This window comes from Eleutherodactylus coqui, chromosome 1 (assembly GCF_035609145.1).
Source record: "Eleutherodactylus coqui strain aEleCoq1 chromosome 1, aEleCoq1.hap1, whole genome shotgun sequence".
Classification (NCBI taxonomy): Eukaryota; Metazoa; Chordata; class Amphibia; order Anura; family Eleutherodactylidae; genus Eleutherodactylus; species Eleutherodactylus coqui.
The window spans coordinates 309,745,594-309,770,939 of record NC_089837.1 but is presented as its reverse complement, the minus strand read 5'-3'; the positions used below and the strand labels follow the sequence as shown (position 1 = coordinate 309,770,939).

The window sequence follows — 25,346 nt, the reverse complement described above, 5'->3', positions numbered from 1 at the left end:
CTATTATTGATGACCTATCCTAAGAACAGGCCATCAATACCTTACAATTGGACAACCTTTTTAATTACAAAATTTGACATCTTCCTCAGCCTGAAAATTAACTGGAGTATATCTAGTACTGGTCCAAGATGAATGTTTAGAGACCAAAAATGCCTTAGGAAGGGCAGTGAAGAGTGAATGAACTGTGGAGGTGCTGCCAACCAGGAGAACTAACCAGGTGGGCACGGCAAATGTGTGAAGCGCTATATAAAGAAAAAACTGGTGGATAGGTGCAACTCTCCAAAACATATGGTGGGATGATAGGATGTTGTATCCAACTTCTCCTTTATTACATCAAGCTGGGTGGGACATCACTTCTGAGACTAAAGGATAGGGGACCCAAAAGTGCTGGTGGTCCCAGTAATGGTGATGGAGACAGCAGGAGAAGTGTTCCATCACTGGTACAACCAGCACTTTAGGGTCCCCTATCCCTTCGTCCCGGAAGTAAAGTGATGTCCCACCCAGCTTGACTGAAGAAGGGGTTTTCCCTGCTACGCATATCCTATGCTGTTTTTTAATATACTTAATAAAAGAGAAGTTGGATAATACATCCTATCGTCCCACAATCTTTTTTGGAGAGTTGCGCCTATCCACCAGTCTTTTCTCTCTATAGCTCTTCACACAAACTTGTTAAGATGGTTTTGCTTCCCAAAATATGCTTTGTAGCTTTAGAGGTACAGTGTACATTCCAAGTTACTTTAAAAAGTTATGTGGTGTCATTGCTTCTTTTGCATGGTGTGAACAGGAGAGCAAAAGATACATTTTAAAACATTACACAGATTCTAGCAAATGGGGGGCTGGCCTTCCTGGACCTTCAGCTGCATTATTGGGCTGCACAATAATCTCAAGTTCCATTGAAGTATAATATTGAACAAAATAGGGTAATGGAATTGATTGGAAAACCTTATTCCATTGTGTACAGATATAACACCAGAGTCAAAAAACATTTAAATCAATAAATTACAAATTAATATAAGGAAGGCTAATTTACATTATATTAAGCAACCCCTATATGGCAGGCAATATGCATAGTACATGTTCTTGGTATCTAATCAAATTACTGCTACTGGACACTCGCGGAGCCGGACAGAAAGCGCAAGCGCGTCTAATCCAGGGAGAAGGCAGCTTTGGTCGGCGCCATGGAAACAGGGACGCCAACACCGGAGGTGGTAAGTATATAACTTCTGTATGGCCAATATTTAATGCACGATGTATATTACAAAGTGCATTAATATGGCCATACAGAAGTGCTTAACCCCACTTGCTATCGCGGGACAACCCCTTTAAAGAAAAAATGTCTTTGTTGCCCATATTAAACAATCGCAGCTCAGGCTTCATTTCATACTCTGGTCTTGGGAAAGAAAGCTGCGCTGTGATTGATGGCTATAAAAAAGAAAGAAACTTTTTTCTTTTTAGACGTTTTTTCAAAAATTTGCTTTAGCGCTCCTGCACACTGGTAAGTGCAATATTGGGCCGTGATTCATGGCCCGATATCACTCTCGCAAACCTTCTAAAGACCCCTGGATGCGAGGCATTTTCATATGCAAGCAGACTCACATCACTGCGGGAAATTCCTTCATCCCATTGCTTTCACACCTGGATTTCGGACTCCCTATCCTGGTCATCCTGTCCTGTCACCAAGTTTGTGGTTCAAAATAAAAACAAATTGCCATATTTGCCTCGTTAGCTTTCCTCGGTTGCTCCTGTCACCATTTCATGGTTCCCAGTTCACTTCCAGAAATTGCAGTCAAATGATCTGATGTGACTGCTGTGGTCAGTCACTGGCTCAGCACTACAAACTCTGAAGCCAGGGATTAGCTGCAGTGTGACTGGCTACTGGGAGGTGCGGTGACACTGGTGGGATGGTAACTGCAGTGGCCGAGGGGAGCCAAAGAGGTGAGTGTAATACATTTTTTATTTTGCTACATTAAGCAAATTACTTGGGGGCCCCAAAGAAGGGAGCTAATTACTTGGGGACCACAAAAGGGGCATCATTAATAGATAGTGAAACTGTTACTGTGTAGGAGGCACTGAGAGGGACACTGGAGGAAGCAGTGGGATGAGGTGTGTGTAGATACAAGTTGTGGCTAGAAGAAATCTTCATGATGGTCTGGACCCGGACCGAGAAGAAAATAATATTAATTTCAGGGGCACAGTGTAGATTATTAATAATTTTAGAAGCACACAGTATTCTATAATTTATTTCAGGGGGCACAGTGAGTAGTGCTATTTTCAGGTGATAGTGTGCGTTGCTATTATTTTCAGAGGAGCCAAAAATGTGCATGCAGCAAACTCTCCAGAGGCAAGAATTAACTGGAGAAGTCATGATGGTCTGAACCAGATGGAGATGGAAAAAATAGAGAACAGGCGCAGAGGGCATCACCAGTAAGTCACTAAATATCACTGCATATTCTGTCTCTGACTGTATCACATCCGTAGTAACTTCACATATAAGGTTTACAGCATTCTAGTTTGCAAAAGTACAACTCTCAGCATACTCTTACTATGGTTATACTGGGAGCTTTAGCGCCATATGGTAAAAATTTCAATAGCAATCGATAGGTCGCCAATAATTCTTTAGTGTATTAAGTATATCAAAGCATTATTGGCAACCCAAGTACAATACAACTTGACTGCAAAGTCTTTGGCTCTCTCGCATTCTCAATTTCTTTTCTGTTCTCTCTCCTACTGTAGGTTAGCCACTCCCAAAGTTATGACCTCAAAAAGGTCACTCCAATTTTTGCCATGACCTGGAGCACAAGTATCATCAAGTGAAAGGTTCTCTCAAGTTGAGATCTCCGCACCAGTTGGTTTGTACCACCTACAGAGAACAACATGTACACAAGCATTTTGCCAGTGAAAAATCCATTTCCTTTCATTTTCTAGTTGAAGAGTTTTAAAATATTTATCAGATCCCACATTTTATGTTTAGTGCGATTTAGGATAAGGTTTTCACAGTAGAAATATATAATGTACTGTTTTAACCTTCACTGCATTACTGCATCACTGCTTGATACTGCCAGAGCTGATACTGACATGGATATCAACCAACTGAAAGAAGCAGTGCAAAACCGAAAAACATGGAGTGAGCCTTTAGGGTCACCAAGGGTCGTGAACGACTAAACGGCTAACAACAACAAGTATTACTGTTTGTATGAATGTCTTACTGACACTTACCTTGCTATGACAAACAGGACACAGCTCACACCAAGATAAGCAAGTAGGATGTACATCCAAATGTCAGGAGATAGAGGATTCAAGAAAGAGAAGACACTGGGACTGGTCCCATTTGCTTTCCGATATAGTATGCTAATCCCCAGAGTCATAAATGGTTTCGAAAAATCTATTACTTTTTCTCGGATGTGGGTGATGGTGAGTGGAGCCACTGCCAGGTCAGCTTTCTGAAAGAGTATAAACAGACTAAAGGTTATGAAACATAGCAACTCTCAAATTTGTAATTTTCAATAAGTGGCAATCAGACAGACCATGTACAGTACACACTTCACCGGCAATGTATTATACAATTTACTGCAACATAATAACTCTCTAAGTGGGTAGCTGCTTGCAAATGGCATAAAATTAGCTTTACCAATCTCCTTGAGTTCCTGATGACGTTATACAATTACAGAGAAAAACATGCACAACAAATGAATAACTATAAAGATATCACACAAATACTTTGAATATATCCTATGTGTCTCTGATACCAGTCAATTATGTGGACATATGACGCTTCATATTAAAGCATAGGTCAACCTTTGGCAAATATTATCTTCTATACATTTACAACCAATTCCCTAATATAAAGCAATTATCAAAATTGTTCACTTTACAATTGGGAACCATTCTGATAATAGACAAAGAAGGGATTAACAGAATTGTTTTGAGATTTTTCATGCTGACATCTATTTACCTATATTATAGGATTGCTACGCCCAAAGTGGCCAATAGAGGTCTTGAGAGCAGGCTTTTTGAGTGGATATCCAGCAGACAAATTGTCTAGCCTGCTGAGTAATCAGGGAACAACTGTATGAGTGTATCTGGAGGAGAGAAAGCCTCCAGACTGGCTGAGTTTTGTGTTTCTGAGTTCAGTTGCGACCAAGCTGCTGATGGCTGTCTACAACAACTCTGACAGGGAAGGACGCCCCCTAGAATGACACCCTGTATGGGGATGAGTTATAAACATTGGTGATGTAATACTGAGGCACTAAGCTTGTAGGATAGACAAAGTAAAGTCTGTGTAATTAAGCGGCCAGACAGTGATAAAATTGCACACTGTGAGGAATTACGATAGTGTGAAGATTGTGTTATGATTTCTGTTGATTTGCCACAATAAAGAATGAACTTTTGGCCCAGACATGGTTTACTGGTGTCCAATAGAGATGAGCGAACGTACTCGTTTCGAGTAATTACTCGATCGAGCAGCACGATTTTTGAGTACTTCAGTACTCGGGTGAAAAGATTCGGGGGGCGCCGGGGGGTGGGGGGAGGCGTGGCGGAGTGGGGGGTAGCAGCGGGGAACAGGGGGGAGCCCTCTCTCTCTCCCTCTCCCCCTCACTCCCCGCTGCAAACCCCCACTCACCCACGGCGCCCCCGAATCTTTTCGCCCGAGTACGGAAGTACTCGAAAATTGCAGTACTCGGGTGAAAAAGGGGCGTGGCCGAGTACGCTCGCTTATCTCTAGTGTCCAACCATCCATCTCATGGAGGAAAGATGGCGATCCGATGAGCTAGCAACCCCCAAATTGTCACTATATATATATATATATATATATATATATATATATATATATATAAATATATATTTGATGTGCTGGGTACTACCTGTACTTTAAAGGGGTTAACTGAGCGCAATAAAAAATGTAAAGAAACAAAGTAGAATCAAGTGTCATAGAATAAAAAAACAGCACTCACCCTTGAAGCACTCTGTTGTACTAGCACTGATGTTCTAGAAGTCCATCATAATAAGATATTGGTGACCCAACACCGGGGATTCAGTGACCCAAAAAATGAACCAAACACCTTAATGATTGGCCAAATGCTTTTTTATATCAGTTACTAATGAGATTTATTCTGGTCCAGCGCCTTTTTGCGGTGCTGCATTAGAACACCAGCACATCGGTATAAAAGGCCACCCAGCTGTCTGTTGACAGTCCATCACTTGTTCTAACAGTGAGGAGCGGAGAAACCATCAAACCACTATTAACACTACTATTTACATGCTGCGGTTAATGTGGCCGTGGCATGTAGAAGGCTGACAGGGGGCAGGAGTCCAATGGGCTCCCTTTGTCACCCACTGGACCTTATGATATAATCACAGGGTCCGGATGGGTTGCTATGGCATCCAGATGCTTGAATATGGCCTGCAGGTCTGCCATGTACAGCAATATAATACATCAAATGTGATGACTTCAAGTCCTATGGTGGGACAAAAATAAAAAGTAAAAAAAATAGTAAAAAAAAAAATAGCTAAAGATACAAAAAATAAAAAGACAAAACCCCAACGTATAAAAAAAACACAAAAATGAACCACCACTAATTTGGTGGCACCACATTCGTAATGACCCACATAAAAATCTTAGTACATTATGTAACCTGCAAGGTGCACGCCAGAAAAAAACAAACAAACAGTGAAAATAGCTAATTTTGCATATCTTGCCTGACAGAAACATTGGAGTTGAAACAAAAGTCATATGGATCATCAACCGGTACAATAAAAAAGTACAACTCACCCTGAAAAAATAAATCTCTCACACAGCACCATTGACAGAAAAAAAAAAATGAAGTCTCTGAATACGGTAATAGAAAAAAAAATGTATATATATAATATATATAAAAATGAAAAAAAGCTATATAAATTTTGTATCAATGTAATCGCACTAATCTGCAGAGTTACTTGAGCACATTATTTATACTGCACAGTGAACGCCATAAACAGAAAAAAAAAACTGTTAGAATTGCAAACTTTGTTAATCTTCTCTCTAGAATAGGTTGAATAAACAGTAATCAAAATGAAAAAAGTTGCCAAAAAATGGTTAAATGAAGACTACCACTCATCCCACAAAAAAACAAGCCTGCATAGAGCTTTGTCGATGAAAAAATAAAAATGATTTGGCTTTTGGAATGCAGCAAGACACAAGCAGATCTTTAAAAAAAAGATGTGTTTTTAGTGTACAAAAATAGAAAAACATTAAAGGAGATGTCCCGCGCCGAAACGGGTTTTTTTTTTTTTAAACCCCCCCCCCCGTTCGGCGCGAGACAACCCCGATGCAGGGGTTAAAAAACCCACCCGCACAGCGCTTACCTGAATCCCGGCGGTCCGGCGTCTTCATACTCACCTGCTGAAGATGGCCGCCGGGATCCTCTGTCTTCATGGACCGCAGGGCTTCTGTGCGGTCCATTGCCGATTCCAGCCTCCTGATTGGCTGGAATCGGCACGTGACGGGGCGGAGCTACACGGAGCCCCATAGAGAAGAGGAGAAGACCCGGACTGCGCAAGCGCGGCTAATTTGGCCATCGGAGGGCGAAAATTAGTCGGCACCATGGAGACGAGGACGCCAGCAACGGAGCAGGTAAGTATAAAACTTTTTATAACTTCTGTATGGCTCATAATTAATGCACAATGTACATTACAAAGTGCATTATTATGGCCATACAGAAGTGTATAGACCCACTTGCTGCCTCGGGACAACCCCTTTAAGTAACTGTATAAACTTGGTATTGCTGAGTTCGTGCTGACCTACAGAGTAATGTTATCATATTATAATGCATGCTAAATGCAATAAAAATTAAATCAGTGAATAAAATGGTGTAATTTCTTTTTTTTAAATCAATCCCCCTAAAAAATAGAATTTATACAATACATCATATGTACCCCAAAATCATATCATGAAAAAATACAACTTTTCCTGCAAAAAAACATGCCCTCATATGGTTATGTCAATGAAAAACTAAAAAGGTATGGCTATAGGGATGTGACAATGAAAAAAAAAAAATTAGTTGGTCATTAAAGCATAAACAGGGTTCAGTAATAAGGGCTTAATCCCTTTACAAACACCCTAATCACTATTATTTGTTGTGGTTAAGGGTTAATTGTTTGTGCTTGGAGGTCAATCAGTCTTTATTCTACAGTTACTGCAGGGGTTGCCGGCAGCCCATTACTTTCAATGGGACTCCCAGCAGCAGAGGCTGCCCCATTGAAAGCAACAGGAAAAGAGCTTTGTTCACTCGTGTTTTGGCACGTCCGTGGATGCGCGGTTTTGTGCGCAGATATGCGCATGCAAATGAACGCTCATGTGAACGAGGCCTTAATCAAAAACATCATCTCCTTTGATGTATATATACAAACTGGTACACGAAAAAACCCTTGTGGCCAATCCTAAATCAGAGATGAATCTGAAGTTACAGGAATGTAGCACAGATGGTATGAATCGTAAATCAACTTCGACTAATGCTTATCTAATAGTTATTCACAGATGTAGCCAAGTTTAAATTGACTGTGATCTATTTAAATAAGAACTAGTCCTGCATATTAATAAGCTGCAGGCTAGCCACGTCCACCCAACTCTCCAGCCAATGATTGGCAGCTCTCTCACTATGCACAGTCACAGACAGACAGCTGTCAAAGAGGGACCACCAGCCAGGCAGTGAGGTGCCTTTATTCTTCAGGCCTGTTCAGATTTAGGCCTCAGTCACACGGGCGCATCTGCACCTGCACACCGGCGCCGATGCGCCCGTGTGACTGCAGGAAGGAGACGGACATACCTGAAGACGGCCGGCTCTCTGCAGCGCCGGAGGAAAGAACACATGACCGGCAATGAAGCCGGTCACATGTTCTTTCCTCCAGCGCTGCGGAGAGACGGCCGTCTGCAGGTATGTCCATCTGCTGGTGTCAGTCACACGGGCGCATTGGTGCCGGTGTACGGGTGCAGATGCGCCCGTGTGACTGAGGCCTCATAGTGATCTGATTTTTTTTGGCATATTACTTTAAAATAGCTAAATTCTAAGTAGCAAACTGTAGGTTATTTATTCAAAAAATCAGGTTGTAATGGATAAAATTCTTTAAATATTTAAAAATATATTTGTCTTTTTTGTATATTTGAAGGAAAGTGCTAATTAGAACTACTCTTAAATTTGTTCAGTGAGAAGCAATGAAAATAGTAGTACAACATTCCAGACTAATCCTTGGATCTTTGTTAAAACAGGTCACATTGCTTTACATAACAATGCTTTGATGATTTCTAAATAAATTGCCATATGAGATGCATTTAAATGATGTTGCAAATAAATAATCTAACTCTATGTACCCCAATTTAGGAGCCATATGTGGTTCTCATACACTGTAAATGTGTCTCACCAGTTGTTGACACCCATACAATAGTTGCTGTTATATAAATATAACAAAATGGATGCCATAGTATTATTGAAACATGACTAGTCAAGTTAAAAATTATATCACTGTAATTTGGTTTCTGGATCTGGATTATATACTATAACTCACATATTCTTATTGGATGTATCATGTGTTCTTATAGACAACTGGTTGACATTTGATAATACAAGTATTTTGATGCCACCTCTGTATATGAATTTGACGCCTAAGTTAAGACAATATTTATATTGGTAAACATTTATATTGACGGTTGAAATGTTCTCAGTAGAGATGAGCGAACGTACTCGTCCGAGCTTGATACTCGTTCGAGTATTAGCGTGTTTGAGATGTTCGTTACTCGAGACGAGCACCACACGATGTTCGAGTTACTTTCACTTTCATCTCTGAGACATTTGCGCGCTTTTCTGGCCAATAGAAAGACAGGGAAGGCATTACAACTTCCTCCTGTGACGTTCCAGCCCTATACCACCCCCCTGCAGTGAGTGGCTGGCGAGATCAGGTGACACCCGAGTATTACAATCTGCCCCTCCCGCGTCTCGCCACAGATGCGTTCTGACAGAGATCAGGGACAGTGCTGCTGGTGCCGGAGCTGCTATAGGGAGAGCGTTAGGAGTATTTTAGGCTTCAAGAACCCCAACGGTCCTTCTTAGGGCCACATCTGACCGTGTGCAGTACTGTTGAGGCTGCTGTGAGCAGTGTTGCACATTTTTTTTTTTGTATATCGGGCATGCAGAGCATTGCGTCCTCAGACTGCAGTCATTGTACATAGTATAGGGCCAGTACTGGTGAGGCAGGGAAAGAGATATACAGGCTATATAGACAGTGGGCTTTTTCAAAAAAATTGGGGAAAAATACTATATTTGGGCTGTCTGTGACCATGTACAGTTTACTGCGTGTCTGCTGGGGGTAGTAGTCCTTATTAATACGCAGCTAAGCGTTATAGCAGGCTTGCGCAAAATTGTTTCCTGCCTCTGCTGTCTCCGTTACATCACCGCCGTCATCCCGGCAGAGGGAAACAGTATACATAATATTATACGTTGCCTACAGTAATTGTCCGCTGGGGGTAGTAGTCCTAATTAATACGCAGCTAAGCATTACAGCAGGCTTGCACAAAATTGTTTCCTGCCTCTGCTGTCTCCGTTACATCACCGCCGTCATCCTGGCAGAGGGAATCAGTATACATAATATTATACGCTGCCTACAGTATCTGTCTGCTGGGGGGTAGTAGTCCTAATTAATATGCAGCTAAGCGTTACAGCAGGCTTGCGCAAAATTGTTTCCTGGCTCTGCTGTCTCCGTTACATCACCGCCGTCATCCCGGCAGAGGGAATCAGTATACATAATATTATACGCTGCCTACAGTATCTGTCTGCTGGGGGTAGTAGTCCTAATTAATATGCAGCTAAGCGTTACAGCACGCTTGCGCAAAATTGTTTCCTGCCTCTGCTGTCTCCGTTACATCACCGCCGTCATCCCGGCAGAGGGAAACAGTATACATAATATTATACGCTGCCTACAGTATCTGTCTGCTGGGGGTAGTAGTCCTAATTAATACGCAGCTAAGCGTTACAGCAGGCTTGCGCAAAATTGTTTCCTGCCTCTGCTGTCTCCGTTACATCACCGCCGTCATCCCGGCAGAGGGAAACAGTATACATAATATTATACGCTGCCTACAGTATCTGTCTGCTGGGGGTAGTAGTCCTAATTAATACGCAGCTAAGCATTACAGCAGGCTTGCGCAAAATTGTTTCCTGCCTCTGCTGTCTCCGTTACATCACCGCCATCATCCCGGCAGAGGGAAACAGTATACATAATATTATATGCTGCCTACAGTATCTGTCTGCTGTATCAGCTCAGCATTTAAAAAAATAGAAGCAAAATACTTAAGGCCTACTACTGGCCTTTGGCCACTTGACTGCTTCTGAGCTGTGAATTCCACTAGCTCAGTGATACACACCTACGTCTCACTACAGGCGTGTGCAAAATTGTTTCCTGGCTCTGCTGTGCGTTCTTGTAAGCAAAGTCAGCCTCCAACCACAGGCCAATAAGCAGCACATTTAATTACACACTTCTGTTTCTGCTCTACTCGTAATACACCATGCTGAGGGGTAGGGGTAGGCCTAGAGGACGTGGACGCGGGCGAGTACGCGGAGGCCCAAGTCAGGGTGTGGGCACAGGGTGTGGTATCCAGGTGTATCGCAGCCGACTGCTGCGGGATTAGGTGAGAGGCACATTTCTGGCGTCCCCAGAATAATCTCACAATTAATGGGTCCACGCGGTAGACCTTTATTAGAAAATGAGCAGTGTGAGCAGGTCCTGTCGTGGATGGCAGAAAATGCATCCAGCAATCTATCGACCACCCAGAGTTCTACGCCGTCCACTGCTGCAACTCTGAATCCTCTGGCTGCTGCTCCTCCTTCCTCCCAGCCTCCTCACTCCATTACAATGACACATTCTGAGGAGCAGGCAGACTCCCAGGAACTGTTCTCGGGCCCCTGCCCAGAATGAGCAGCAATGGTTCCTCTCCCACCGGAGGAGTTTGTTGTGACCGATGCCAAACCTTTGGAAAGTTCCCGGGGTCCGGGGGATGAGGCTGGGGACTTCCGGCAACTGTCTCAAGAGCTTTCAGTGGGTGAGGAGGACGAAGACGATGAGACACAGTTCTCTATCACTCAGGTAGTAGTAATTGCAGTAAGGCCGATGGGAGGAGCGCACAGAGGATTCGGAGGAAGAGCAGCTGGACGATGAGGTGACTGACCCCACCTGGTTTGCTAAGCCTACTGAGGACAGGTCTTCAGAGGGGGAGGCAAGTGCAGCAGCAGGCAGGTTGCAAGAGGCAGTGCGGTGGCCAGGGGTAGAGGCAGGGCCAGACCAAATAATCCACCAACTGTTTCCCAAAGCGCCCACTCGCGCCATGCCACCCTGCAGAGGCCTAGGTGCTCAAAGGTCTGGCAGTTTTTCACTGAGAGTGCAGACGACCGACGAAGTGTGGTGTGCAAGGTTTGTCGCACCAAGATCACCTGTGGAGCCACCACCACCAGCCTCACCACCACCAGCATGCGCAGACATATGATGGCCAAGGACCCCACAAGGTGGGACGAAGGACGTTCACTGCCTCCGGTTTGCACCACTGCCTCTCCCCCTGTGCCCCAACCTGCCACTGAGATCCAGCCCCCCTCTCAGGACACAGGCACTACCGTCTCCAAGCCTGCACCCACACCCTCACCTCTGCTGTCCTCTGCCCCATCCAGCAATGTCTCTCAGCGCACCGTCCAGCCGTCGCTAGTGCAAGTGTTTGAGCGCAAGTGCAAGTACGCAGCCACGCACCCGCATGCTCAAGCGTTAAACGTGCACATAGCCAAATTGATCAGCCTGGAGATGCTGCCGTATAGGCTTGTGGAAATGGAGACTTTCAAAAACATGATGGCGGCCCCGCGCTACTCGGTTCCCAGTCGCCACTACTTTTCCCGATGTGCCGTCCCAGCCCTGCATGACCACGTCTCCCGCAACATTGTACGTGCCCTCACGAACGCGGTTACTGCCACTTAAGGTCCACTTAACAACGGACACGTGGACAAGCACAGGCGGCCAGGGCCACTATATCTCCCTGACGGCACATTGGGTGAATTTAGTGGAGGCTGGGACAGAGTCAGAGCCTGGGACCGCTCACGTCCTACCCACCCCCAGAATTGCGGTCCCCAGCTCGGTGCTGGTATCTGCGGCGCTGTATGCTTCCTCCACTAAACCACCCTCCTCCTCCTCCTACGCAACCTCTGTCTCGCAATCAAGATGTGTCAGCAGCAGCGCGTCGCCTTCAGTCGTTGTCGCGCGGCGTGGCAGCACAGCGGTGGCCAAGCGTCAGCAGGCCGTGCTGAAACTACTCAGCTTAGGAGAGAAGAGGCACACGGCCCACGAACTGCTGCAGGGTCTGACAGAGCAGACCGACTGCTGGCTTGCGCCGCTGAGCCTCCAACCGGGCATGGTCGTGTGTGACAACGGCCGTAACTTGGTGGCAGCTCAGCAGCTCGGCAGCCTCACGCACGTGCCATGCCTGGCCCACGTCTTTAATTTGGTGGTTCAGCGCTTTCTGAAAAGCTACCCACGCTTGTCAGACCTGCTCGGAAAGGTGCGCCGGCACAGCGCACATTTCCGCAAGTCCAAGACGGATGCTGCCACCCTGCACACCCTGCAACATCGGTTTAATCTGCCAGTGCACCGACTGCTGTGCGACGTGCCCACACGGTGGAACTCTACGCTCCACATGTTGGCTAGGCTCTATAAGCCGCATAGAGCTATAGTAGAATACCAACTCCAACATGGGATGGGCGGCGTAGTGGGAGTCAGCCTCCTCAATTCTTTACAGAAGAGTGGGCCTGGTTGGCAGACATCTGCCAGGTCCTTGGAAACTTTGAGGATTCTACCCAGATGGTGAGCGGCGATGCTGCAATCATTAGCGTCACCATTCCTCTGCTATGCCTCTTGAGAAGTTCCCTGCAAAGCATAAAGGCAGCCGCTTTGCGCTCGGAAACGGAGGCGGGGGAAGACAGTATGTCGCTGGATAGTCAGAGCACCCTCATGTCTATATCTCAGCGCATTGAGGAGGAGGAGGAGGAGGGGGAGGAGCATGAGGAGGAGGGGGAAGAGACAGCTTGGCCCACTGCTGAGGGTACCCATGCTGCTTGCCTGTCATCCTTTCAGCGTGTATGGCCTGAGGAGGAGGAGGAGGAGGAGGATCCTGAAAGTGATCTTCCTAGTGAGGACAGCCATGTGTTGCGTACAGGTACCCTGGCACACATGGCTGACTTCATGTTAGGATGCCTTTCTCGTGACCCTCGCGTTACACGCATTCTGGCCACTACGGATTACTGGGTGTACACACTGCTCAACCCACGGTATAAGGAGAACCTTTCCACTCTCATACCCAAAGAGGAAAGGGGTTTGAGAGTGATGCTATACCACAGGACCCTGGCGGACAAACTGATGGTAAAATTCCCATCCGACAGCGCTAGTGGCAGAAGGCGCAGTTCCGAGGGCCAGGTAGCAGGGGAGGCGCGGAGATCAGGCAGCATGTACAGCACAGGCTGGGGAACACTATCCAAGGCCTTTTTACAGCTTTATGGCTCCCCAGGAAGACTGTGTCACCGCTCCTCAGTCAAGGCTGAGTCGGCGGGAGCACTGTAAAAGGATGGTGAGGGAGTACGTAGCCGATCGCACGACCGTCCTCCGTGACGCCTCTGCCCCCTACAACTACTGGGTGTCAAAGCTGGACATGTGGCCTGAACTCGCGCTGTATGCCCTGGAGGTGCTTGCTTGTCCTGCGGCTAGCATCTTGTCAGAGAGGGTGTTTAGTGCGGCTGGGGGAATAATCACGGATAAGCGTACCCGCCTGTCAACCGACAGTGCCGACAGGCTTACAATCATAAAGATGAACAAAGCCTGGATTTCCCCAGACTTCTCTTCTCCACCAGCGGACAGCAGTGCTACCTAAACAATACGTAGGCTGCACCCGCGGATGGAAGCATCGTTCTCTATCACCATAAAAAACGGGGACCTTTTAGCTTCATCAATCTGTGTATTATATTTATCCTCCTCCTCCTGCTCCTCCTCCTGAAACCTCACGTAATCACGCCGAACGGGCAATTTTTCTTAGGCCCACAAGGCTCAGTCATATTACTTTTGTAAACAATGTTTATAGGTTTCAATTCTCAATTCAATAAAGCGTTGAAACTTGCACCTGAACCAATTTTAATTTTAACTGGGCTGCCTACAGGCCTAGTTAAAAATTTAGCCACATTAACCAAAGCGATTAATGGGTTTCACCTGCCCTCTTGGTTGGGTATGGGCAATTTTTCTGAGGTACATTTGTACTGTTGGTACACCAATTTTTTTGGGCCCTCGCCTACATTGTAATCCTAGTAATTTTTTGCCCACCTGCAATAAAGCTGACGTTACCGCAGCTGTGCTGGGCAATGCAATGGGATATATTTATGTACCGCCGGTGGGTTCCAGGGAGCCACCCATGGTGTCGGTCCACACGGAGTTTTAACTGCATGTGTCCACTTCTAAAGAACCCCAGTCTGACTAGGGCATGCAGTGTGGGCCGAAGCCCACCTGCATTAAACCTGACGTTATCTCAGCTGTGATGGGCAATGCAATGGGATTTATTTATGTACCGCCGGTGGGTTCCAGGGAGCCACCCATGCTGTGGGTCCACAGGGACTTCACATTAGGGATTTGTACCTGCCAGTGTCTATGTATTAAAAACTCCGGTCAGACTGGGGCATGCAGTGTGGGCCGAAGACCACCTGCATTTAATCGGACGTTACCTCAGCTGTGATGGGCAATGCAATGGGATATATTTATGTACCGCCGGTGGGTTCCAGGGAGCCACCCATGCTGTCGGTCCACACTGAGTTGTAACTGCATGTGTCCACTTCTAAAGCACCCCAGTCTGACTGGGGCATGCAGTGTGGGCCGAAGCCCACCTGCATTAAACCTGACGTTACCTCAGCCGTGATGGGCAATGCAATGGGATTTATTTATGTACTGCCGGTGGCTTCCTGGCACCCACCCATGCTGTCGGTCCACACGGAGTTGTAACTGCATGTGTCCACTTCTAAAGAACCCCAGTCTGACTGGGGCATGCAGTGTGGGCCGAAGCCCACCTGCATTAAACCTGACGTTACCTCAGCTGTGCTGGGTACTGCAATGGGATACATTTATGTACAGCCGGTGAGTTCCAGGGAGCCACCCATGCTGTGGGTGCACACGGAATTCCCATTGCGGAGTTGTACCTGCCTGTGACTATTTTTAAAAAACCCCGGTCTGACTGGGGCATGCAGACACCTTGACAAAATGAATAGTGTGTGGCACATGGGTTCCCCATTGCTATGCCCACGTGTGCAGCTCCTGATGGAGGTGGCACAGGATTGGATTTCTCATTGCTTCTGTACAGCATTATGGGCTATCGCCCCGCCCCTTTTAAAGAGGGTCACTCTCTGGCCGTGCCAACCCTCTGCAGTGTGTGCCTGCGGTTCCTCCTCATGGCAAATGCACTTATAAATAGACATGAGGGTGGTGTGGCTATGAGGCCAGCGTGTGGCATGAGGGCAGCTGAAGGCTGCGCAGGGACACTTTGGTGTGTGCTGTGGACACTGGGTCGTGCGGGGGGGGGGGGGGGGTTGGGCAGCATGTAACCCAGGAGAAGTGGCAGCGGAGTGTCATGCAGGCAGTGATTGTGCTTTGTTGGAGGTAGTGTGGTGCTTAGCTAAGGTATGCCTTGCTAATGAGGGTTTTTCAGAAGTAAAAATTGTTGGGAGGGGGGGCACTCTTGCCGCTATTGTGGCTTAATAGTGGGACCTGGGAACTTGAGATGCAGCCCAACATGTAGCCCCTCGCCTGCCCTATCCGTTGCTGTGTCGTTCCCATCACTTTCTTGAATTGCCCAGATTTTCACAAATGAAAACCTTAGTGAGCATCGGCGATATACAAAAATGCTCGGGTCGCCCATTGACTTCAATGGGGTTCGTTACTCGAAACAAACCCTCGAGCATCGCGAAAATTTTGTCTCGAGTAACGAGCACCCGAGCATTTTGGTGCTCGCTCATCTCTAGTTCTCAGCTTTTCATCAGCTTCCAATTATTTTATATATTCTTCATAATAGAAGAACTGGACCAACTGCTTACCTGTGCCATGGCAGACCCAAAAATCAAATAGGTTGACTAAAGGTGGTATAATCAATGAAGCTAAACTAAAAAGGCATATTACAATCCCTGGAAAAATGTGAAATTACCACCCAGCTTTTTTATTTGTAGCAAATACATAAATCATGGATATGACACAGACAAATGCTTATGTGATAGCTAAATATTCTGTCTTCATAAAACATACTGTCATATTCCAGCTCGACACAAAACACCTACTTTAAATTGGTTGCATTATAGTATCCCAAAAGGTCAGATAAACACACAATATACTAATGTAGAGAAAACAAAATATTAATAATGAAAGCAAGAAGTGAGGTAACTGACCCTAACCTATTAATGCAATGAGTCCCTAGCTAAAAGCGGAGCACTCACCCTGATGAGGATGACCCCACAGCAGGAACCTGGGACGTCCCTGACTCTTCCTAGATGGAAACAGGGATAATGTTTTCTACAATAAATAACAGTACATGCAGTGTAGTTGTTTAACAACACACAGTGAACCAGATGAAATACCAATACAAAGATAGTAATAAATCAGAAGATATATGTTACAACTCCCCAAATATCCTGAATACCAAACAGGCTTATCTGGCAGTGGAATAAGACAGGAGCCATTGACTACACCAGAAACACCTTCAGACTAGACCCACTATAACCCACGTTGTCCGTGAGGAAAATATGAAATAATTGTGTATAGAAATGCATTGATTGGCTGGCTGGGACATACACCTCCCAACTGACCAATCGTTCCACACACCAGCAGAAAAGTGATCATGTCGGCATCCAATGCCAAAATGATGCTGGGATATCCCCCCGGTCCCCATTCTGACACAGCCTTCGAGTCATGACACATACCTCATATAAATCAAAGTAAATTATTTAAATTAATTAATAAAGTTTTTTATTAGATAACATAAAAAAAGGTTAATCAATGAGAAAAATATGGAGTCACATAGTCCTTCTCATTCCTAAAGCAACTAATGTCAAACATCTAAAAATGCTAATTAGTCTGCAGATAAGAAGTAGTCCTTACGGACCTTACCAAGCTGAAAGAAAAAATGACGCCCAAAAGACAGTTGTCAGGTGACAAAATGAAAAGGGTTATAAAATATCTTCAAAATGGAAACATAACATGAATTATGGCAAAAGGTAGGTTGTTCCTAATCATCTATGTGTAAAATGTGGTTCAAGTATAAACAAAATGGGAAGTTTAGATGGATGAGAAAAGATATTAGAATGTCAGGATACAAAAACTCAATGTCATGTGCCTTGACAATAGAAAGTGCAAGTGAAAACCGAATAGGTCAATGGTTGTGACAGAACTTTTAGAAATCAGCTAAATGAATGGGATTTACATACAAAGAAGCCAAACCTGCATTAACGCCTAAACCAAAGAAATCTATGTTCCAGTGTGCTAAATCATGGAGTGTGGATGATTGGATGAGAGTGATATTCAGTGATGAATCAGTAACCTGCATTGCCCAAGACAACGATACTGGAACCTTTGTCTATTATAATGTACAATATAAAAGAAATATTAAGAAAACTATGTCCTCTCATTTATGATATAGGCTTGCATGTGAAATAAACGACCAGTGGAGATAAAAAATCATCAATAATCAATGCACTGATGTGCATACAAATTTTGGATACTTTTCTAATTTTAAATCAATAAAAAATATGTTAATTGAAAATTAAAGGGGTTGTCTCGAGGCAACAGTGATTTTTTTTTATTGCCCAGTCCCCCTTCTTAAGCATACATTACTATGCAGCAGTGTAAACGGCTTTTAAGGCCGGTTTCTACTCACAGTTCTGGTGTTTCATCAACTTATAAAACGGTTCCCAAAGATGGCCGCCGGTTCTTTTCCCATGGTGCACCGCGCTTGCTGTAGCCCGACGTGCACGCTCCCGAGACGCTACCAGCTGTGTCTCCCTGAGAACCAGACGCCCCGCAGCCGCCGACCAGACCCCACAGCCACCGACCGGGCCTCGGGATTGAACGCGGCCGACCATGGCACACGCTCTTGGGCCACAGTCACCCACCGCCAGGCAGCAGGTAACCGGCGCTAGGCTCCGGCTCCCCCGCGCTAGGCCCCGGCTCCCCCGCGCTAGGCCCCTGGCCCCAGCGCTAGGCCCCTGGCCCCAGCGGTAGGCTCCGGGGCCACAGCGGTAGGCCCCGGGGCCCAGCGGTAGGCTCCGGGGCCACAGCGGTAGGCTCCGGGGCCCAGCGGTAGGCTCCGGGGCCACAGCGGTACAGTCCCCCCTGCGCACACATCACCCCCGACCCCTCACTTACATGGGCGGGTGGGCGGCTTCACGGCAGGGCAGCTGGGTGGCTTCACGGCAGGGCTGCTGGGCGGCTTCACGGCAGGGTTGCTGGGCGGCTTCACGGCAGGGCTGCTGGGCTGGGCTGCTCAAGTTTCTGCACCCCTCTCTAAGAGAGGATGGTAGCAGAATGGCCGCTTCAGCGCGCTCCCAAGAAGTTACAGCTCGTCTGCGCATGCGCAGAAGAGCTGTAGCGGCGAGCACGCTGAAGCGGCTCGCGCTCAGAGCAGAAGACCGGACTGCGCAAGCGCGTCTAAAAAAGCAGGAAGCCAGCGAAATTAGACGGAGCCATGGAGACGTGGACGCTAGCAACGGAGCAGGTAAGTGAATAACTTCTGTATGGCTCATATTTAATACACGATGTACATTACAAAGTGCATTGATATGGCCATACAGAAGTGTATAACCCCACTTGCTGCCGCGAGACAACCCCTTTAAGTAATTTTTAGGGTGCTATTGCATCTAGCAAAGAGTCTTAAAGCTTTTCTTTTGGAAAGGCATATCAACTCAATGATATGGTCCACAAACAAACAACACCTTAACCCTTTCCAATCCAATTTGTATCCTGGTTTTCCTAGGGGGGTTACTCTTTTTCTGCTGTTATAGAACGGCGCTATATGCTGGCTAAAGCCAGTACTGCATGAAGTGACACTTTGGATAGGCTCCGACAGCAGAGAGGCTGGCAATATACAGTAAGAGAACCCCGACAGACATCTTCCAACATCGGAGCTATACAGCCTTAAATCATAATGTCTTTAGACGCCAGTCAGTGGATTTGAAAGGGTTAATTTGATTTTATGGTAGAAATTGATTTTAAATTGGCCCATTGCAAAACTCCATCCTGTGAGGAATGATTTGCCAACCTCTGTTCGAAGAGTTGGAACCAGATTGGTGTAGAATATTATGTTAATATCTGTGAAGTCTTTGTCTCAAAGAATTCAGGTCATAACAAAAGCCCAAAGAGGACCAACGAAGCACTAATTGGAATTCTTTCCTCTACATTGAGTAATTCTATATTTTTTTCTTCCACTTGATCTAGAAAAGTCAAAATAATTTATTTTCATCTGTTTGAGTTTGTTTCGTAAAGCCAGAATTTTCTGCTACTAACAAACACTGCTTTGTGTCATATCTGTGATTTTTGCATTTGATAAAGAGTAAAAAATTTGGATGAACATCCTCTATCTACATGTGGTCATCATTCCAGGAGTTGTAGTAAGCAAGGTTACAGCAGCTTTGTGTCATATCTATACTTTTGCAGTTTTAGGCCTTAGTCAGACGGGCGTTTTTTTTGCGCGATTTTGCGCATCGCATGTCGCATGCGCATGCGCAAATCGCGTGACCGTAGGCGAAAAATCGCGAGAAAAATCTGCACCTAGCCGCGTTAATCGTCGCAGCAAAACGCCCGTCTGACCGGAGAAAAATCGCCATGCGCATCAAAATGCGCATGAAACTTAGACTGACCGGCGAAAAAAATGATTTTGGTGCGCACATAAAACGCCGAACGCAGATAGGCGCGATCTGCGAATCGTCGTGTCCTATAATTTATCGCATATCCGCATAAAAAGCGGACATGTGACCGATACCATAGCGAACCATTGGTTCTATATATGCGCGAATCGCATGCTCATGCGCAAATCGCGCGAAAAAATGCCCGTCTGACTAAGGCCTTACTGTGTATAGGAACACAGATCTAAGTGATTTTTATTCTGCTATGCAGGAGGTAGTATGGTGCTAGCCTACAGCTGTGCTCAATAATTCTTCCAGCACTTGTTTATTGTATCAGTCTCCAACCCTTGCCTGGTAAAGAGCAGCTGCTGGGTACAATCTTCAGCAAAACCAGAAAATTGATTAGTTTTTTGTTAGCATAAGGGCTCTTTCCCACGAACGTATATCAGCTGGCCATTTTCACGGCAGGCTGATATACCCTGTGATCTGATGCATTGGATACCAATGCATCAGATCACATGGCCGTTTCTTCTGAGACGTAAAAGCGCCCGGCCAGGCCAATATAGTGCCAGGCGTTTTTATGTCGGGCCCAAAAGATAGTCCTGGAACTATCTTTTGGGCCAGAATATGTCGACCACTGCATGGGCTCCTATGGGAGCCCATGACAGCGACCAGAGGTGAGAGGGAGTTTAACAGCGTGGCTGCTAAACTTCCTCAGCTCTCCTCCCGCCATCTAGGCTCACCTCTGCTCTCCACCCGCTGGCTCTTTGCAATGGGAGGCAGCGGGATGGGGGTGGAGCTAAGCGCCAGCCTGTCCAGTTTCCTCCCATTGCTGGCTGTGGACAAGGAGCAGGACATGAGTGGAGCTAAGCTCCCGCCCTCTCCCTGCCCCTTGTTCATAGCCATTAATGGGAGAAGGCAGGATGGGTCGACACTTAGCTCTGCCCCCGCCCCACCCCCTTCCATTGCAAAGAATGAGCAGTAAGGAGAGCAGAGGTGAGCCTGCGATGGGGAGGGGAAAAGGACAATGGCATGGTAGTCTCGGCGTATATGCGCCGGGACCCATGCCGTCTGAACAGGCACACAAACGTTTGGTTTGTGTGCCCGTTCACCAGTTTTATCTCTCCCAACGTAGCGTATATCAGTCGGCCGTGAAAACGGCGGCTGATATACGCTGGTGGGAAAGAAGCCTTAGGGAATATAGAGACATTTGATTAGATTCATCAGTTAACTATTTAAAAAGATATAAGATTAAAACTGACGTTTCACCTTCAGCAACTCAGATTTGTTCAGAATTCAAAACTCAATTGGAATTTTGTCGTATTTTATGACATTATATTACCATTCTTCCATCCTTAACCTTATTCCATTATAAACCTGTTTCTGCTTTATCCCTTACCTTTTGTTTTATTATGTATTTCATATATGATGGGATATATTCTTTTCACTGTCGGACTGAAGCCAGATTTTTTTAGTGTTTTAATTCTACAAATTTAGCTAGAAGCTTTTTTTTTTTATACTGATTTTGGGAAATTAAGAGACCCACATGTAGAATGAGAACACACTGGAATCAAGGTGTAGAAGAACCTCCTCTAGTATATGTGGGTCTGAAATCTTTATTGTTCTTATATGTTAATATGTCCTCAGCAAGTGACAGTGCCTCCTTGGGAGGGTAAGCTAAATAAAAAAAATAAATATTGTAATTTGTATAGTGCCAACTTATACTGCAGCACTTTCAGGTAATTTATTTATTACCTCCCATCAATCTGGGTACTAATTTTACCAATCTTCGAAGGATGGAAGGCTGAGTCAATCTTGAGCAGGCTACCTGAACCACGTGGGATTGAACCTGCAACCTTCAGGTCGTGAGCAAGAGCTTAGGGCTGCATTTCTGCTGCCTTAACACTCTGCACCAGATGAAGCTGGCACCAGAACCAACTGAATGTATGTTCCATCCTGTGCACCATCTCCTCCAGGAGAGTCAGAAGTTGAAGTCCTGGGATCCTGTGCAGCATTACAGATTAAAGGAGACAACAAGATACAAAGACCCCCAACACAATATTGAGTATTGTAAGAAGGATTTGCTAAATATATCTCGATTTAGTTGGTCACATCAATGGCAACTCAGACCAAGTAGTTACAAACTATTCCATAACCACGATCAAGCCACCAACACCCACATAACAGGGAAGTATTAGATCTGTATATATTTGAGATGCCGTCATTGTATGTGGATTGTACTAACCACTGTAAATTGGACTGTTGTTGTAACATCTAAGATACTGTGTCTCTCCCATTGAAAAGATTGCTGTGCACCCATGCCTGTTGTGATATATTGCAATGCCAACAGTAAAGTTTACTGTATGCCACAATTAAACTGTTTCTGCATCAATTCACTATGGGATGATTTAGTCAATCCAGCATTGAGCAGGGGGTTAGACCAGATGACTCTGGAGGTCCCTTCCAACTCTACCATTCTATGATTAATTACGGAATTAGCCTACACCACACCACACACTGGACATTTAGGAAAAAAATTGCTCCCAGCCACCATGTTACACTACTATCAGTAATAACTATTTAAAAATCTATTTACCATGTTTCTCGCTTTATAGGACGCACTGGATGATAAGACGCACCCCAGTTTTTGGGGAAAAAAATATTTTGAACTCACCCAGGGACAGTGCAGGGGAGAATGCCGAACGACGGAGCAGCAGAGTTCTGAAACAACAGAACTCCGTCTCACAGCGGCACTTCTTCAGCAGGAGGAAAGGAAAAAGACGATTGGTGGAGGCGGGGGAGCAGCAGCAGTTCCCACCGGAGCTCACCACCAATCAGCGGCATGTATGGGCGACAGTGGGGAGGAGAGAAAACTGGTAAGTGATCACACATTTGTTTGCACGATCACAAGTTTTTTGGCACGACTGTCATTTAGTTTGCGAGATCGCGTGTTTAAACGTGCGACTGCGCAAACAAATACCAATGCAACATATTTTGGCACATTCGCTTTATATGATGCAGCAACTTTTTCCCCTCGCTTTAGGAGGAAGAAAAGAGCGTTTTATAAAGCGAAAAATATGGTAATATCCGTGCCGTTTTCTAGATTTAATTTGCACATGGATTTTTACAGCGCTGTCTTATATTATTAATAGAATTAACTAACAGCAATGCAAAATTGTTAGGAATGGATTCCAAGGCATATGAAAGCATACCACAGACGCTGTATATTAATATTGATACATTGGATAGGTATACAATTATATTATTCACACATTGTATGCACATACAGTAGGATACTCATGCTATGAGGTATAGCACCACTGGAAAGCACAGTTCTTCTTTCTAAATGAGCAATGATGCCATTTGCACAGTATGTGGATAATTGCAGCAATCCCACCACGGACTGAGTGGCTTTATACCTAGCAGTAGTATTCATGTAATTGCAAGACTAAGCAGGACTCAGGCTTTCTAATATCCATGAGGGCAATGTTCAGCCAGCCTCCATTCTCCCTCATAGTAATTGATGGGTTACTGTATGTGTGCAGACATAGCAGCCAGTTGTCAATCACTGCTCAGAGTTATGACTCCTCTGCATTATCTGATTGCGCCTATTAGCCAAAGGGCACTATATTTTTTGTGCCATTCGGGCTAATAGTAGAGCAGATATGTCTGCACTTATGTAGGGCAGCATATTCAGCTAATAGATCCAATTTAATAAAGCACAAGCTCTGTAGAATATTATGTCGACTTCTGTTCAAACAAAAGTTTCATATACATATGATTGATAAGGCGGCACAGCAGTCGCGACAAATCCATCCTAAGGGCGCGGTCACACGAGCGTAAGCGTATTTACGTTCGCACGTGCGCAGCGTTTAATCGCCGGAAAGAACGTTTTTCGTCGATCATGACCAGAGCTAGAAAGCGTATTATCGTTTGTTCCTACTTTGCAAACTATCTTTTCGGCCATCGAATATGTGTTGGCGCGTATTTCGGTCGCATATGTTCCGGTTTTTTTTCGGGTTGCCGTTTTTACGCGCCGTAAAATCGCCCGTGTGAACGAATACATTGGAAACCAATGCCTCAGATGGTCACGTTTATACGATTGGGCGCAAAAACACGCGCCGTTTATGCGCTCGTGTGAATGCACTCTAACTTCCATTTTTGGATGCCCTGTTTAGAAGTGTTGCATTAGTTTGCAACCCTTAATGTATATGAGTGGTTTATTGGTTATTAACTGAGTTCTAGATTTTCTATGCAGGATATACAGTATAATGAAACAACATGGATGGGACCTGAACGGAAGCAACAAGCTTAAAACTGAACAAAAGCAAAGAACTTTATAGTAATGAGTAGCTGGAACAAAATCCCCCAAGTTCAGTGACAGAAGAATGCTTTATAGCAGCGCAGCAGAGCTATATATAAGAGCCTGTTATTATTATATGGTGGGGACAGATGTGGGAGGAAGGACGGGGACATTAAAGCAGTTTAGTACTAAATCTAGAGGAAGTTCAGCTATTAATTAAATGTACTTATGGGTTTTAAATTAGAACGACGTGATGTTTATCTGGCATTTTGACTTTGCTGCATTCGCCAAACAAAATAAGTAATTACCCTGGCAACTGCTATATTATCCTGGATGCAATATCACAATGAAATATAGCATGCCACCACAATGAGATGCATACAAACACATTAATTGTTATGTGACCTAAATCTGGGGCGCTCTGCTTTCATTACATTTAAAATCCTTAACGGGAACATTTGTTTTACTGCTTGTTTTAAGATTTTATGTCTTCTCAGTTAAAAGCTATTTTGTCTTTCTATTTTTTTTTCATTGCAGATTTACTTGGCATTAGTGCGCTGCCTTAGGACAATTAAGTTAACACACACAGAGGAGGGCTGGATTGATTTAATTTCATTGAGTAGACCTGCTGCTTGAACAGAATTCAGATATGTTTGTGATGGATACAGGAATATATGAAAGAAATATGGCCCGGCGTGATAGAGAGTTTACATGAAGAAATGAATAGGCTGAGATCTATTCTGCATGTTCTGTATGTGCCTAAGACTTCTTCACACGACCGTGTTTGTGCGTGCAAAATATAGGCGCGTTTAACACAGAGAATAGAACCCATCGAATGGGCTCATTCTCATGAGCGCATTTTGTATGTGCATTATACGAGTATGGAAAAAAATTAGGTCCTTTTTTAATTTCCTGAATTCTGCACTGCAAAGGCTCCATAGAAGTCTATGGGAGGTATGCAAATATGCAAGGGAAAGGCTGAAAATTATAAGGCTAGATAGCTATTAAATCCCCAGTAAGGGTGTGTCACGTGCATATGTGAAGTGGGCCATAATGTGCAAAAAGTGCAGTATGTGCAAGTAGGTAAAGGCGCCTGGTGCAACCACCGATTCATGACTGACTGCTAGTGTGACATC

General features: G+C 45.1%; 1 protein-coding gene across 1 annotated transcript in view; it reads right to left on the bottom strand.

The window, feature by feature from the left end:
- The window catches only part of GRIK3 (glutamate ionotropic receptor kainate type subunit 3), a 592,020-nt gene that overhangs the window by 74,142 nt on the left and 492,532 nt on the right, over positions 1 to 25,346 (bottom strand). The window contains exon 11 of the mRNA XM_066592013.1: positions 3,217 to 3,440. Coding sequence (XP_066448110.1) covers positions 3,217 to 3,440 — 224 coding nt within the window. The remainder of the gene's footprint in view (positions 1 to 3,216; positions 3,441 to 25,346) is intronic.